We start from the raw sequence: 15968 nt of genomic DNA, 5'->3' as shown, positions 1-15968 counted from the left end.
ATCTACCCAGCCTCTTTTTTTAGTGCCCAGTCGGGCCTTTATTCCTTCAACGATACTTTTGTTAACACTTTCTACTTGGCCGTTGCCCTAAGGATGCGCAACAGAAAAGAAAGTGTGTTCGATATTCATTTCTTTCATCCATTCTTGAGGTCTTTAGAAGCAAAATTGGTGTCATTATCTGTTACAATCTTGAGTGGGAGACCAAACCTGCAAATGATGTGTTCCTAGATGAACTTGCGCACAATCATTGCAGTTGTTGAAGCGAGTGCTTTGGCCTCCACCCACTTGGTGAAATGATCAACGACAACAATTATAAACTTCACAGCTCCAGGAGCTTCAGGGAAAGGTCCCACCATATCGATCCCCCACTGCTGGAAAGGCCAGGCAGTGGACACAGGGATGAGATCATTTTTCGGGCGCAGGGTTTTCGGGGCGTGCCTTTGACAGGAGTCGCATTTGCGCAATGCCTTTAGAGCGTCAACGTGCATCCCTGGCCAATAGTAACCAGCGTTCATTATATTCGCGACAACCATGCGCGGGCCTGCATGGATGCCGCAGATGCCTTCATGAATCTCCCTGATCATGTAACTTGCGTCTTGGGGGTCCACACAGCGCAAAAGTGGCCCCAAGAATGATCTTCGATACAAGATTCCACCGTTCATCTCATAGAACAAAGCCTTGTTCTGTATCTTTCTAGCTTCCGCTTTGTTTTCAGGGAGAATTCCCTCTTGAAGATACTGGATGATAGGAGTCATCCATGATGGAGGCCATATCTCGATTGCATTCACTTGCCGCAACAAAACAGATGGGTTTTTTAGGACTTCGATTCTGACATCCTTGGCGAGATGTTGGATGGCAGTTGAAGCGAGCTTGCTTAGCGCGTCTGCTGGCTTGTTTTCAGATCGATTGATGTGCACAACCTTGTATGATTTGAACTGCTGAAGCAATTCCTTCGTTTGTTCCAAATACAGAGCCATAACCTCGCCCTTCGCGTCATATAACCCATTAATCTGACTCGCGATCAACAGAGAGTCAACGTGTACTTGTAAGTTCTGAGCTCCCATTTTGATGGCCAGGCGCAGGCCTGCCAAGAATGCTTCATATTCAGCCTCATTGTTGGTATTCTTGAAATCCAACTTGATGGCGTATGTAAACTCATGTTTCTCAGGGCTAACAAGGCGCAACCCAGCTCCTGCGCCATCTTCGTTTGAGGCCCCTTCAGTATATAGTAACCACAATCCGTCGGATGTATCTTTGATGGGAGTATCAACAACTTCACAATCTTTGATCTTATCTTCTGGGACTTCTGTGATGAAGTCCGATAGCACTTGACCTTTAATTGCTGGGTGCGGCCTATACAGAATGTTGTGACCCCCCAGCTCGATTGCCCACTTTGCCAAGCGACCTGATGTCTCTGGCTTTTGCAGAATTGTTTCGATATGGAAGTTAGTGAGTACGTGATTACATACCCTGTAAAGTATCTGCGCAGCCTCCTAGAGGCGTGAAGCAGTGCTAGCACTAACTTTTCCATTGTTGAATATCTCGTTTCTGGATCTGTAAGCACCCTACTGACATAGTAAATTGGAGTCTGAACTCCGTTTCTCTCCACCAACAATACCGACCCAACTGCCTTGTCTGAAGAAGACAAGTACAGAATGAGTGGCTCTTTTTCAAACGGCGCGGTCAGGGTAGGGAGCTTGATCAAACACTCTTTCATTTGCTGGAAGGCAGCTTCTGCTTCTGGCGTCCATTTGAATTCTTGCTTTTTCACGCAGTTGCGCAGAGTGCTGATAAAAGGGTAGGATTTTGCAGCATGGTTCGATAGAAATCGATTAAGCGCGGCTAGGCGGCCGGCTAATCTTTGCATCTCTTTGATCGTGCGCGGAGACGACATTCGCTCTATGGCCTGAACCTTTTCAGGATTGACTTTGAAGCCGCCATTTGTAACCACGAAGCCCAAGAACTTGCCTTCCTCCATGCCAAAAGAACATTTTGCTGAGTTTAGCTTCATGTTCACGCTTCTCAGAGAATTGAATTTCTTCTCTATATCTTTTAACATTTGGTCCTCCTCGGGACTCTTGATCACAAGATCATCAATTTAAACCTCGATATGCTTCCCGATATCTTCAGCAAAGATCGTATCCATCAGTCGCTGGTAGGTTGCGCCAGCATTCTTGAGCCTAAAGGGCATCTTCGTGTAACAGAAAATTCCGATGTCCATGCGAAACGCGGTCTTATCTTCGTCTTCTAGGGCCATCTGAACTTGATGATACCCTTTGTAACAATCCAAGAAACATTTCCACCTGTATGGCGCGAGAAAGTCTATCTTTTTGTCGATCTCAGGCAGCGAGTAACAATCCTTGGGACATGCTTTATTGAGATCGGTGTAATCCACACACATGTGCCATCATCCATTAGACTTCTCGACCATGACAGGGTTTGCGACCCAGCTCTGATAGCGCACCTCCCTTAAGATTCCTGCTTTTAGCAGCTCACAAACTTGCTCATTCATCGCTTTAGTCTTATCCGCCCTAGGCTGTGCCTTCTCTGCACTTTTGGTTCGACGGAGGGATAAGTGTTCAAACAATGCTTAATAACGTCGCGCGGGACACCGATCATTTCAGCCGGGGTCCAGGCGAAAATGTCCATGTTTCTGAACAATAACTGCTTGAGGTGCGTCCTGATGTTTGCCGTGATAGCGTGGCCTATCGTCACCGTTTGTTCTGGGTACTTGCGGTTCAAGACCCACTTCTCTGGCTCGGTTGTCGAAATCTTTGGTGCTTTGACTGGGCGCGCGTCTTCTGCTGACATTACCTCCTTCTTTGCATATATAATCGCCACCCCCGTCTCAGTTGGGAACCCGATGGCTGAGTGGGGTGTGGAGGTTACCATGTTTAGTTCACCTTGGTTTTCTCTCCCGATCAGAACATCATGCCTTGATTTGACCGACATTACCATGAAATTGACATTTGTGGTTCTTGAATGCTCCCCGTTGGACAGCGTGACGGGGAAGCTGATTTGGCCTAAAGGGAAGACCATTTCATTGCGGAATCCTGACAGAGGATAATCGACCGACTCAAGGCGCACTTTATCTTCATCATCAAACTGATTGAAGCACTGTTCATAGATGATATTAGCTGTACTTCCCGGATCAATAAATATGTATTCTGTTTCGTAATGACCGGTGATACCGGTAATGACGACGGGGCGCGGGGCGCGTGGGTCCCCGCGTGCTACCGGAAATATGACCTGTTGCTCTTGCCATGCAGGTTCGAATGGGAGCTTGCCTTTATCTCTTGCGTTGTATCTTGGTCCGTTGACCATGTGTGTTTCCAGACGCCTGACTTTCTTTTGGTTCCCATAATCATTGCGTTGAATTTGGCGCGTCTCCTTGCGCACATTCTTTACCAGATGGCTTAGTTTCCCGCTCTTCATCGCTTTTTCAATTTCTTGCCTTAAGCTGATACAGTTATCCGTCAGATGACCTGTATCCTTGTGGAAATCGCAGTATAGGTTTGGGTCTTGTCGTCATAGGCTTTGGAGCCATGAAGTCGTGGTTCTCCGTCATGAGCACCTCTTTTGGTGTCTTAATGAGCGGAGTCGAGTGCTTTTCTCGATTCTCGTTCCTGACTGCCTTTCGATAACCAATGCGATCGATGTGTCTCGCGCGTCCTCTCTGAAGCGAGGTCGTTCGTCATAACCGCTGGACTGCCTAGCTTTCCATCCAGGGTTTTCGCCTTTGTTGCGCCTGTTGTTATCGCGCGAGCTTCCTTTGGAAAAACGATCTTCAGTGTACGAGTTCTTGTTACCGGCCAATGACTCTTCAGTTTGCGCTACTATCTTCGCGGCTTCCATGAGTTTGTCCCATTCCTTGGGCATACCGTCTTTGCCTGTGATCGTCCTGATGAGGCTATCACATCAAATGGCTTTCTTGAAGTGTGCGCGCATCAATTGTTCACTTACACCACCAATCTCTAAACACTCCTTGTTGAAGCGAGTGATGAAATCTTCTAGCCCCTCGTTGTCTCTGCGCCAGATGTCCTGTTACCTCAGCTGTGTCGCACTGGTAACGTCTTTGCTGGCTGAAATGATTTACGAATTGGGTTCTGAAGTCAACCCACGACGTGATCTTTCCTGGTGGAAGGCTGTCGAACCAGGCGCGAGCAGCCCCTGTGAAAGTCTGGATAGACAGATGGCACCACATCGGCATATTCCATCCTCCCATACAACCAACGCTTGTGAATACTCTGACATGATCATCAGGATCAGTTAAACCATTGAACTTTCCCACTGTTGGTGGCAATTTTTCTTTTTGATAGCGGGGCTAGAGCAATCTTTGGAATGAACTTCGAATGTTCTGCAGCTTCAGCTGGTCTATAGGCGAGGCGGAAGTCTCGCTCCGATTCTTCGCTGTACGCGATGTGCTGCCTTGGCTTGTAGTATTCATGATTCTTCTGCAAACGGTTGAAGACTGAGGATCCTTCGTCATCTTGCCAAGTTGGATCGTTTGGGTCTGTGTGATCCCACTCGTTGTTCATGTTACGCGGCCCGAGCCGGCTATGAACTGGACCTCTTTGAACGTTTAACGGATGGTCATAATAGCTACCTGTTTCCCCGTGTGTGTCGCGCGTGTCGTGCACTCTTGGCCTTCTCATGGGGGGAGGTCTGTTAGTTTCTTCCTTGGATATTCTGCTGTGGGGTATCTGGCGCGCCCCCTGACTCGGACCCGGAGGTGTAAACAAGGATGGTTCATCTTGCAGGATGTTTGTTATGCGCTCAAAGACTGATACGCAGCATTAAAAAAGCAATATTATTATAATATTAGGAGGCTAGAGTTAGCGCCTTTTGGTGCATACATGAGTAGCGCCAATGCTTTGGAGTTTGTGGCTGATTTTGAAGGACCACCCAACATTGTTTCCTAATTTACCGTTTGAGTGATGCGAGTGATGCTCGCGCGGGGTCCCAAAGTGTTTGTTATTTCGATCTTCGCCTACTTTTTTTCGGCAGGTTAGGACTTGGACATTTTGATTGTCCTCAATTTTTCCGGTCCTTCGTTTAAAGTTTGTGCCAAAACAAAATCAGGAATGTGCGTCCTTGCCAGCCATGGTCAACGAAAACGTTTCGTTCTAAACTTTCAGTTAACAAAACGCAGAAAAAGAAGATGAACGTGATTGCAAAAAATCCCCGTTTGACAATGAAGAAACACGGAACTAATTTTAGGGTTAATTAGTTTGGTTTATGTTCCTTTCATAGTGGTTAATCTTCTTATTGTTTGTGGTCGCTCCTGGTAATTGGCATTGATGCTATTTGGCACGTTTTACATCCCTGGAGTTTTTCAAATAAAAAATGGTTATGCATATGGTTGTTGTAACCTTCGCTTTGGGGGTTTTAAAAAAATTGATTTTTTTTACTTTTCACCCAAAAGTATTTTCATAAATTACTTTTAACCCAAAACTATTTGTTTTTTTTACTTTTAACCCAAAACTTTTTATCTTTTACAATCTATCCTCACAACTTTTTTTACTTTCAACTTTCGTCCTTTATAGTTTTTATTTTCCACAAATTTTTCGCTTTATGCTTCCTTCTAAATTTTGTGACTTAACACATCGCAACGTGCGTCTTTGGTTTAACGCTTTTACGTTTCGTTCTAAATTTTGCGAGTTAACACGACGCAACGTGCGTGTGTAGGTGAACGTTTTTACATCGTCTATTTTTCCCGTTTGACAGGTTTAACATAACGTACGGGTCCTAAATCAACTTAGTTATAACTAAAGAATTCCCATGCGGTCGTAATTCTAGTTAAAATCATTATTCATTTCACTTCCTTTAATAATATATAGTAATATATAGTAATATATAGTAATAATAATAGTAATAATATATAGTAATAATAATATATAGTAATTTCACTTCCTTTATTAATATATATTAATAATATAGTTTGGAATCATCCATACATATTAACATTTTTTTTTTCTTTTTACCACACTTTTATATAAGAGTTAAGTTCCATATTGTTTTTTTTATCTGGTCATTTTAATGGTTTACTCAAATAGTTTAAAAATAGCCATTTTTCTCCCTGATTTTTCTAACTTATCGTCATTTTGCTCTCCGGTTTGTAATATTTTACTTTTAGACTTCCGCTGTGCATTAAACTGTGATTATTGACTGTGATAATATCAACTACATCACGATACTCCCCACTAGGCCCACCGGCAATACGTGGAAATATCGGGGTGTGACACTTTGTACCATGCTTATGTGGTTGGAGAAGCCAACACCCGCGCCGCTAACCATCATATCATGCGCGAGTGGCGTACGATGGTTAAGGAACGTGCTGAATGGGAAAAGTATCGTGAGAGCCTGGTGAGGCAAGTTAAGGACTATGAGAAGGCTAAGGCTGCATTTGCCGAAGAGAAGGCTAAGTTTGAGTCTGATAAGAAATCAGAGGAGTGGGGCCGCGAGGGCCTTAGGAGCAAGCTTCGTGCAGCTGAAGATCTCTTGGCGAAGGAGCGCGCGGAGTGGAAGAAGATATGTAAAAAAGATAATCAACGTATGTATGCAGCGCGCTCTAAAATCACGGATCTTGAGGCTCAAGTTGCTGAACTGAAAGGAAAGGTTGAGGATGGGGAAACCGATAGAGAACGTGTTGAGGTTCGATCAGTGTTAACCCTTTTCCCTTTGTGCTTTTTACTTGTCAAATTATCTAAGTCTGTCTTATCCTCTGTAGGCTGAGTTGAAAGCGCAGGTATCCAGTAAGGATAAGGACCTGGCTGCTAAGGACGTTGAGATTGCAGAGTTGAAACGGTGTTTGCAAGAGCAAACCGACAAAAGTGAGTCCTTAGAAATTGACCTTGAGGCCAAACGAGTGAAAGCTGCTACTGCTGAGGAGGCCAAACAGAAGGCTGAGGAGGTACGAGATATCAGTACCTCTGCCCTCAATGTAGCCCAGAATAATTACTCTGAAGCCCAAGGCATCATCGATACGCTGGTCTCTGAGGCTGAATGGATGCGCGGTAGAGGAGTAGTCCTGGTACGGTTCTCCTCTTTAACTTAAGCTTTATTTGTTAAAACTTATTTTTTATCCATCGCCTTTGCTGTAGATGGCCAACTCTATCTTGAATGCTTCCGAGCTGGATGGAGCTGTTGTTGCTCTCATAGATGCCTCACGCGCGGTTGGTCACTATGGAGGTTATCTAGAGTATGCGCAGCATGTTGAAGAGGTGTTAGGACAGGAGTTTGACGTTAGTCATTGCTCAGTGACCGATCAGGCTGATGCTGCATTGGCCCGCGCAGAAAAGGTCTATGACCATTTATCACTGCCTGTGATGGATTTGGTCGCAGAGGCTCTGAAGCATGACGACTGGTGTCAACAGCTAAAGCAGATTCTCGACCCTCCAGGGACCGTGGAACTATCTGATGAGGAAGAACCAGCCGGTGATGATGGTGATGGCGACGGGGATGACGACGATGATGGTGGTGATGGTTATGAGTAGTTAGTGTTGGTAGGCTTCGTGCCTTGCAATTTTCGTTTTAGACGTTGAATGTAACTTGACGCGCGGTCGCGCTATTTGGAATGAATCAATGATGTTTTGTTATTTCTTATGTGCTCATTGCGCGGTGCGCCTTTTAGAATATAGCATTATGTCTGCTATTAATTTGGAGTTACAATTATTACACTGTTGTTAGAAAGTTTGGTTAAGTTAGCGCGAATGAATGTAAGTGTGGCTCGTGTATGAGTAATTGCCCGGTTTCGCGCTATGTTCGCGGAGGACCTTGGAGGCCTAACTCACGAGCTCATAATTTACTGGAGTGTTTTCGTGCTAATCAAAAGTTTGACATGCATTTGTAACTTAGAAGTCATGATGCTAAAAACAAAAGGCATAAGTTAATGCTTTCATTAAGTAGCTTGCAAACAGGTGCTAGGCCAATCGTACATCATTGAAATAAAAAGGGGCGTATCGCTAACATAAGTAGTAAAAAAGGCGCGTAGCCAACATAAGCTGATAAAGGCGCATGGCCGAGAATAGTCACATATAACACTTGCCCAATTCTTGCGCGTTCCATGTGCGCGGGATGATGTATCCATCCAGTGTGCGCAGCTTGTATGCCCCCTTTCCTAGCACCTCATGTACCAAGTATAGGCCTTCCCACTTGGGTGCTAGCTTCCCGGAGCATTCAGCATTGGAGGCTTCATTGTCTTTGAAGACGTATTCCCCTGGAGTGAAGGTACAAATGTGTACTCTTGCGTTGTAGTACCTTTCCAACTATGTCTTGTACTTGGCTTCTTTGATTCATGCTATTTTGCGCCTCTCCTCGAGTAGGTCCAAGTCAAGATGACACTCTGCCTCGTTATCGATTTTGTTGACTGCTGTCAAGCGCGGCGAGGGCAGGCCAATTTCAGCTGGGATAACCGCCTCTGAGCCGTAGACCAGGCTAAAGGGGGTTTCGCCAGTGCTTGTTTTCGGCATGGTTCGATGAGCCCACAGGATGATCGGGAGCTCATCTACCCAGCCTCTTTTTTTAGTGCCCAGTCGGGCCTTTATTCCTTCAACGATACTTTTGTTAACACTTTCTACTTGGCCGTTGCCCTAAGGATGCGCAACAGAAAAGAAAGTGTGTTCGATATTCATTTCTTTCATCCATTCTTGAGGTCTTTAGAAGCAAAATTGGTGTCATTATCTGTTACAATCTTGAGTGGGAGACCAAACCTGCAAATGATGTGTTCCTAGATGAACTTGCGCACAATCATTGCAGTTGTTGAAGCGAGTGCTTTGGCCTCCACCCACTTGGTGAAATGATCAACGACAACAATTATAAACTTCACAGCTCCAGGAGCTTCAGGGAAAGGTCCCACCATATCGATCCCCCACTGCTGGAAAGGCCAGGCAGTGGACACAGGGATGAGATCATTTTTCGGGCGCAGGGTTTTCGGGGCGTGCCTTTGACAGGAGTCGCATTTGCGCAATGCCTTTAGAGCGTCAACGTGCATCCCTGGCCAATAGTAACCAGCGTTCATTATATTCGCGACAACCATGCGCGGGCCTGCATGGATGCCGCAGATGCCTTCATGAATCTCCCTGATCATGTAACTTGCGTCTTGGGGGTCCACACAGCGCAAAAGTGGCCCCAAGAATGATCTTCGATACAAGATTCCACCGTTCATCTCATAGAACAAAGCCTTGTTCTGTATCTTTCTAGCTTCCGCTTTGTTTTCAGGGAGAATTCCCTCTTGAAGATACTGGATGATAGGAGTCATCCATGATGGAGGCCATATCTCGATTGCATTCACTTGCCGCAACAAAACAGATGGGTTTTTTAGGACTTCGATTCTGACATCCTTGGCGAGATGTTGGATGGCAGTTGAAGCGAGCTTGCTTAGCGCGTCTGCTGGCTTGTTTTCAGATCGATTGATGTGCACAACCTTGTATGATTTGAACTGCTGAAGCAATTCCTTCGTTTGTTCCAAATACAGAGCCATAACCTCGCCCTTCGCGTCATATAACCCATTAATCTGACTCGCGATCAACAGAGAGTCAACGTGTACTTGTAAGTTCTGAGCTCCCATTTTGATGGCCAGGCGCAGGCCTGCCAAGAATGCTTCATATTCAGCCTCATTGTTGGTATTCTTGAAATCCAACTTGATGGCGTATGTAAACTCATGTTTCTCAGGGCTAACAAGGCGCAACCCAGCTCCTGCGCCATCTTCGTTTGAGGCCCCTTCAGTATATAGTAACCACAATCCGTCGGATGTATCTTTGATGGGAGTATCAACAACTTCACAATCTTTGATCTTATCTTCTGGGACTTCTGTGATGAAGTCCGATAGCACTTGACCTTTAATTGCTGGGTGCGGCCTATACAGAATGTTGTGACCCCCCAGCTCGATTGCCCACTTTGCCAAGCGACCTGATGTCTCTGGCTTTTGCAGAATTGTTTCGATATGGAAGTTAGTGAGTACGTGATTACATACCCTGTAAAGTATCTGCGCAGCCTCCTAGAGGCGTGAAGCAGTGCTAGCACTAACTTTTCCATTGTTGAATATCTCGTTTCTGGATCTGTAAGCACCCTACTGACATAGTAAATTGGAGTCTGAACTCCGTTTCTCTCCACCAACAATACCGACCCAACTGCCTTGTCTGAAGAAGACAAGTACAGAATGAGTGGCTCTTTTTCAAACGGCGCGGTCAGGGTAGGGAGCTTGATCAAACACTCTTTCATTTGCTGGAAGGCAGCTTCTGCTTCTGGCGTCCATTTGAATTCTTGCTTTTTCACGCAGTTGCGCAGAGTGCTGATAAAAGGGTAGGATTTTGCAGCATGGTTCGATAGAAATCGATTAAGCGCGGCTAGGCGGCCGGCTAATCTTTGCATCTCTTTGATCGTGCGCGGAGACGACATTCGCTCTATGGCCTGAACCTTTTCAGGATTGACTTTGAAGCCGCCATTTGTAACCACGAAGCCCAAGAACTTGCCTTCCTCCATGCCAAAAGAACATTTTGCTGAGTTTAGCTTCATGTTCACGCTTCTCAGAGAATTGAATTTCTTCTCTATATCTTTTAACATTTGGTCCTCCTCGGGACTCTTGATCACAAGATCATCAATTTAAACCTCGATATGCTTCCCGATATCTTCAGCAAAGATCGTATCCATCAGTCGCTGGTAGGTTGCGCCAGCATTCTTGAGCCTAAAGGGCATCTTCGTGTAACAGAAAATTCCGATGTCCATGCGAAACGCGGTCTTATCTTCGTCTTCTAGGGCCATCTGAACTTGATGATACCCTTTGTAACAATCCAAGAAACATTTCCACCTGTATGGCGCGAGAAAGTCTATCTTTTTGTCGATCTCAGGCAGCGAGTAACAATCCTTGGGACATGCTTTATTGAGATCGGTGTAATCCACACACATGTGCCATCATCCATTAGACTTCTCGACCATGACAGGGTTTGCGACCCAGCTCTGATAGCGCACCTCCCTTAAGATTCCTGCTTTTAGCAGCTCACAAACTTGCTCATTCATCGCTTTAGTCTTATCCGCCCTAGGCTGTGCCTTCTCTGCACTTTTGGTTCGACGGAGGGATAAGTGTTCAAACAATGCTTAATAACGTCGCGCGGGACACCGATCATTTCAGCCGGGGTCCAGGCGAAAATGTCCATGTTTCTGAACAATAACTGCTTGAGGTGCGTCCTGATGTTTGCCGTGATAGCGTGGCCTATCGTCACCGTTTGTTCTGGGTACTTGCGGTTCAAGACCCACTTCTCTGGCTCGGTTGTCGAAATCTTTGGTGCTTTGACTGGGCGCGCGTCTTCTGCTGACATTACCTCCTTCTTTGCATATATAATCGCCACCCCCGTCTCAGTTGGGAACCCGATGGCTGAGTGGGGTGTGGAGGTTACCATGTTTAGTTCACCTTGGGTTTCTCTCCCGATCAGAACATCATGCCTTGATTTGACCGACATTACCATGAAATTGACATTTGTGGTTCTTGAATGCTCCCCGTTGGACAGCGTGACGGGGAAGCTGATTTGGCCTAAAGGGAAGACCATTTCATTGCGGAATCCTGACAGAGGATAATCGACCGACTCAAGGCGCACTTTATCTTCATCATCAAACTGATTGAAGCACTGTTCATAGATGATATTAGCTGTACTTCCCGGATCAATAAATATGTATTCTGTTTCGTAATGACCGGTGATACCGGTAATGACGACGGGGCGCGGGGCGCGTGGGTCCCCGCGTGCTACCGGAAATATGACCTGTTGCTCTTGCCATGCAGGTTCGAATGGGAGCTTGCCTTTATCTCTTGCGTTGTATCTTGGTCCGTTGACCATGTGTGTTTCCAGACGCCTGACTTTCTTTTGGTTCCCATAATCATTGCGTTGAATTTGGCGCGTCTCCTTGCGCACATTCTTTACCAGATGGCTTAGTTTCCCGCTCTTCATCGCTTTTTCAATTTCTTGCCTTAAGCTGATACAGTTATCCGTCAGATGACCTGTATCCTTGTGGAAATCGCAGTATAGGTTTGGGTCTTGTCGTCATAGGCTTTGGAGCCATGAAGTCGTGGTTCTCCGTCATGAGCACCTCTTTTGGTGTCTTAATGAGCGGAGTCGAGTGCTTTTCTCGATTCTCGTTCCTGACTGCCTTTCGATAACCAATGCGATCGATTGTGTCTCGCGCGTCCTCTCTGAAGCGAGGTCGTTCGTCATAACCGCTGGACTGCCTAGCTTTCCATCCAGGGTTTTCGCCTTTGTTGCGCCTGTTGTTATCGCGCGAGCTTCCTTTGGAAAAACGATCTTCAGTGTACGAGTTCTTGTTACCGGCCAATGACTCTTCAGTTTGCGCTACTATCTTCGCGGCTTCCATGAGTTTGTCCCATTCCTTGGGCATACCGTCTTTGCCTGTGATCGTCCTGATGAGGCTATCACATCAAATGGCTTTCTTGAAGTGTGCGCGCATCAATTGTTCACTTACACCACCAATCTCTAAACACTCCTTGTTGAAGCGAGTGATGAAATCTTCTAGCCCCTCGTTGTCTCTGCGCCAGATGTCTGTTACCTCAGCTGTGTCGCACTGGTAACGTCTTTGCTGGCTGAAATGATTTACGAATTGGGTTCTGAAGTCAACCCACGACGTGATCTTTCCTGGTGGAAGGCTGTCGAACCAGGCGCGAGCAGCCCCTGTGAAAGTCTGGATAGACAGATGGCACCACATCGGCATATTCCATCCTCCCATACAACCAACGCTTGTGAATACTCTGACATGATCATCAGGATCAGTTAAACCATTGAACTTTCCCACTGTTGGTGGCAATTTTTCTTTTGATAGCGGGGCTAGAGCAATCTTTGGAATGAACTTCGAATGTTCTGCAGCTTCAGCTGGTCTATAGGCGAGGCGGAAGTCTCGCTCCGATTCTTCGCTGTACGCGATGTGCTGCCTTGGCTTGTAGTATTCATGATTCTTCTGCAAACGGTTGAAGACTGAGGATCCTTCGTCATCTTGCCAAGTTGGATCGTTTGGGTCTGTGTGATCCCACTCGTTGTTCATGTTACGCGGCCCGAGCCGGCTATGAACTGGACCTCTTTGAACGTTTAACGGATGGTCATAATAGCTACCTGTTTCCCCGTGTGTGTCGCGCGTGTCGTGCACTCTTGGCCTTCTCATGGGGGGAGGTCTGTTAGTTCTTCCTTGGATATTCTGCTGTGGGGGTATCTGGCGCGCCCCCTGACTCGGACCCGGAGGTGTAAACAAGGATGGTTCATCTTGCAGGATTGTTTGTTGTGCGCTCAAAGACTGATACGCAGCATTAATGGTAGCAATTTGTTTGGCGTACCAGGAGGCTAGAGTTTTCGCCTTCTGGTAGCCCAAGTAGCGCCGAAATGTTCGGATTTGTGGCTGGGTTTGAAGGACCAGCAACATTGTTTCCTGGGGTTACCGTTTGAGTGATGCGAGTGATGCTCGCGCGGGGTCCCCTAGTGTTTGTTATTTCGATTTCGCCTACTTCCTCGGCAGGTTGGACTTGGACATTGTGATTGTCCTCAACCGGTCCTACGTTAGAGTTCGTGCCAAAACCAAAATCAGGAATGATTCCTTGACCAGCCATGATCAAGAAAACCGAAAAAACTCAGAAAAAACTCAGAAAAAGAAGATGAAAGTGATTGCAAAAAATCGGTGGGCGCCAATGAAGAAACACGGAACTAATTTTAGGGTTAATTAGTTTGGTTTATGTTCCTTTCATAGTGGTTAATCTTCTTATTACTTTCCTGAGCTCCTTGATAGTCGGATCTTCCTGCTAAACAGAACACCATTAGCTCGTTAAGAGGGGAATATGGGGGTTTCCTTCTTAACCAGACTCCGGCGTGAGAATAAGTATCTGCTTTGAGGAAATAAGTGTGTTAAGAGTGAGAGTGAAGAGAACAGAATGAATTAACCTGTGCATGAAGGTCCCTATTTATATTCGGAGAGGTGTAAGAGGAGTTGGGTTGATGGGCCTTGGGCCGGAAGGCGACAACAGAGAATATCCTCCTTGTCTCACAAGTATCGACTGTTATTGCCTTCTAGAAGATCTCCGGTGCTGGCGCACCTTGATTGGAGCGACGTGTCCCTGTTGTCGGCCGTGTTGTCCCTCTGCCATCAGCAGGTAAGTGGAGATCGTGGGACAGGTGTCGTCGCCCACTGATTGGTGCCACGTAGGCGTCCTTATGTACTCTCTGTCTTATGCACGTCAGACGATCGTGGAGCACGATTGAGCACAGCCTGAAGGACGCGGTTTGGCTCTTTTCTTCTGCCACTTCTACCTTGTGTACTTTCTGAAGTGGCCCTGCGCCCTAGCCCTGCACGACCCTTGCTGAGCACGTAACAAGCCCGCGCAGGGTTATGGGTGACTGAATGCTCTTATTCAGAACGCTAAGTATAAAACTGATGTTCTTTCTTGTTTGCACCTCTCGCGCTGTCAGTCTTTATTGAAGTAACCCGCGCGAGACTAAGATTGATCAGCTTGCTAAATAAGGAGTATGGTCTCACGCGCGACCTGAAAGATGGTCTGCGCGGATTTTTGGGACCATACCCCTTCAGGAACTTAAATACACGTGGCTACCATTAAAGCATTAGTGATGGTTAGGTAAAACTAGTTAACTTCTCTCGAAAGATACTAACCATGTTTTAATCACTTGGGTTAACAACTCTCCGGGAAATCTGGATAGGATCTTTAGCGAGATTAAAAACTTGGGTCTTCTTTGGTATTCTACTAGATCCAAAAACAAGTCTATTATTTGGAACGATTGGTGTAAATATGTAAACTTGTAATTTGTTTTGGCTGCCTCGGTTTGAGGTAGTTGCTGTTTTTAATGATAGTCTCCTTAAAAAAAAAGAAGTTTTAATCAATGTGGAATTGTGATTAATTTGTGGATGAACTACAGATCATATTTCCATGAAAACTACATAGTTTTCAAAGTAAGATCTTTAATAACAAGGGGTGGACCTATTCATAGTTGTGGGTGGGCAGACGAACACGTTGAAAAGGTAAATTTAATGTATATTTTAGGCAAAACATACCTGAACACACTGTTTAAAAATATAATTGAACACATCATCCACACCCAACAAATAATTTTTGGGTCCGCCACCATTGATAATTAACACATTATTATACCCATATGATGCACATGTAAATAATAGAGACATATATTTTAATATTATAAATTCCTTCTAAACTCTAACTTAAAAATATGAATAATGCTTGGACTATATAACACCACGTCACAGTTTACTTCTAAACTCGAATTCAATATTAAAAATTAAAAAAATGGTTGGAATAACATCACGTCACAAACTTACAATATATTCTCAACGTATACCCTATATATATATATCTACTAGGTTATAATCCCGTGTATTACACGGGTCGAATAAATAAATTTTATATACTAAATAATAAAACAATATATCTTTAAAAACATTCTTTATTGCACAGGTTAAATAAATATAATTTTGTATATTAAATAATAAAAAGTTATATCTATAAGAACCATATTTTACGGATTGAATAAATATAATGTTATATACCAAATAAAGAAGTTATATCTTTAAAATCATATGTATTACACGGGTTGAATAAATGTAATATTGTTTACCAAATAATAAAATAGTACATCTTTAAAAAAAACCTTATTTATTACACGGGTTGAATAAATGTAATTTTATATACCAAATAATAAAAAAAAAGTTACATCTTTAAAAATATGTGTATTACATGGGTTGAATAAATGTAATTTTCTATACTGAATAATAAAAAATATATACCCTTTAAAACCCCGTGTATTGTACGAATTGAATAAATCTAATTTTATATATCAAATAATAAAAAGTTATATCTTAAAAAACCTCATGTATTACACGGGTCGAATAAATGTAATTTTGTATAATAAATAATAAAAAGTATATCTTTAAAAAACTACGTGTATTACACGGGTTTA

General features: G+C 44.5%; 2 protein-coding genes across 2 annotated transcripts; both read right to left on the bottom strand.

Annotated features, from left to right (window-relative positions):
• Positions 1–224: 224 nt before the first annotated feature.
• LOC118482590 lies at positions 225–2059 on the bottom strand. The gene is made up of 2 exons (XM_035978126.1): positions 1470–2059; positions 225–1353 (listed from the first exon to the last, which is right to left on the bottom strand). The coding sequence occupies exons 1-2, from the start codon at positions 2057–2059 to the stop codon at positions 225–227; spliced, it is 1719 nt and encodes a 572-aa protein (XP_035834019.1).
• A 6669-nt stretch (positions 2060–8728) lies between these two features.
• Positions 8729–10563, bottom strand: LOC110866472. The gene is made up of 2 exons (XM_022115621.1): positions 9974–10563; positions 8729–9857 (listed from the first exon to the last, which is right to left on the bottom strand). Exons 1-2 carry the CDS (start codon positions 10561–10563, stop codon positions 8729–8731), a joined length of 1719 nt encoding a protein of 572 aa, XP_021971313.1.
• Positions 10564–15968: the final 5405 nt, after the last annotated feature.

The sequence above is a fragment of the Helianthus annuus genome, chromosome 10 (assembly GCF_002127325.2).
Source record: "Helianthus annuus cultivar XRQ/B chromosome 10, HanXRQr2.0-SUNRISE, whole genome shotgun sequence".
Taxonomy (NCBI): Eukaryota; Viridiplantae; Streptophyta; class Magnoliopsida; order Asterales; family Asteraceae; genus Helianthus; species Helianthus annuus.
Note: the sequence above shows the minus strand (reverse complement) of the source record. Positions and strands in the feature narration are given on the sequence as shown.

Coding starts and splice junctions, on each gene's coding strand:
- LOC110866472 (XM_022115621.1), bottom strand. CDS start 10,563: ATGTTAAAAGATATAGAGAAGAAATTCAATTCTCTGAGAAGCGTGAAC. Junction 9,858..9,973: donor CTGCGCAGATACTTTACAGG/GTATGTAATCAC, acceptor CATTCTGTATAG/GCCGCACCCAGCAATTAAAG.
- LOC118482590 (XM_035978126.1), bottom strand. CDS start 2,059: ATGTTAAAAGATATAGAGAAGAAATTCAATTCTCTGAGAAGCGTGAAC. Junction 1,354..1,469: donor CTGCGCAGATACTTTACAGG/GTATGTAATCAC, acceptor CATTCTGTATAG/GCCGCACCCAGCAATTAAAG.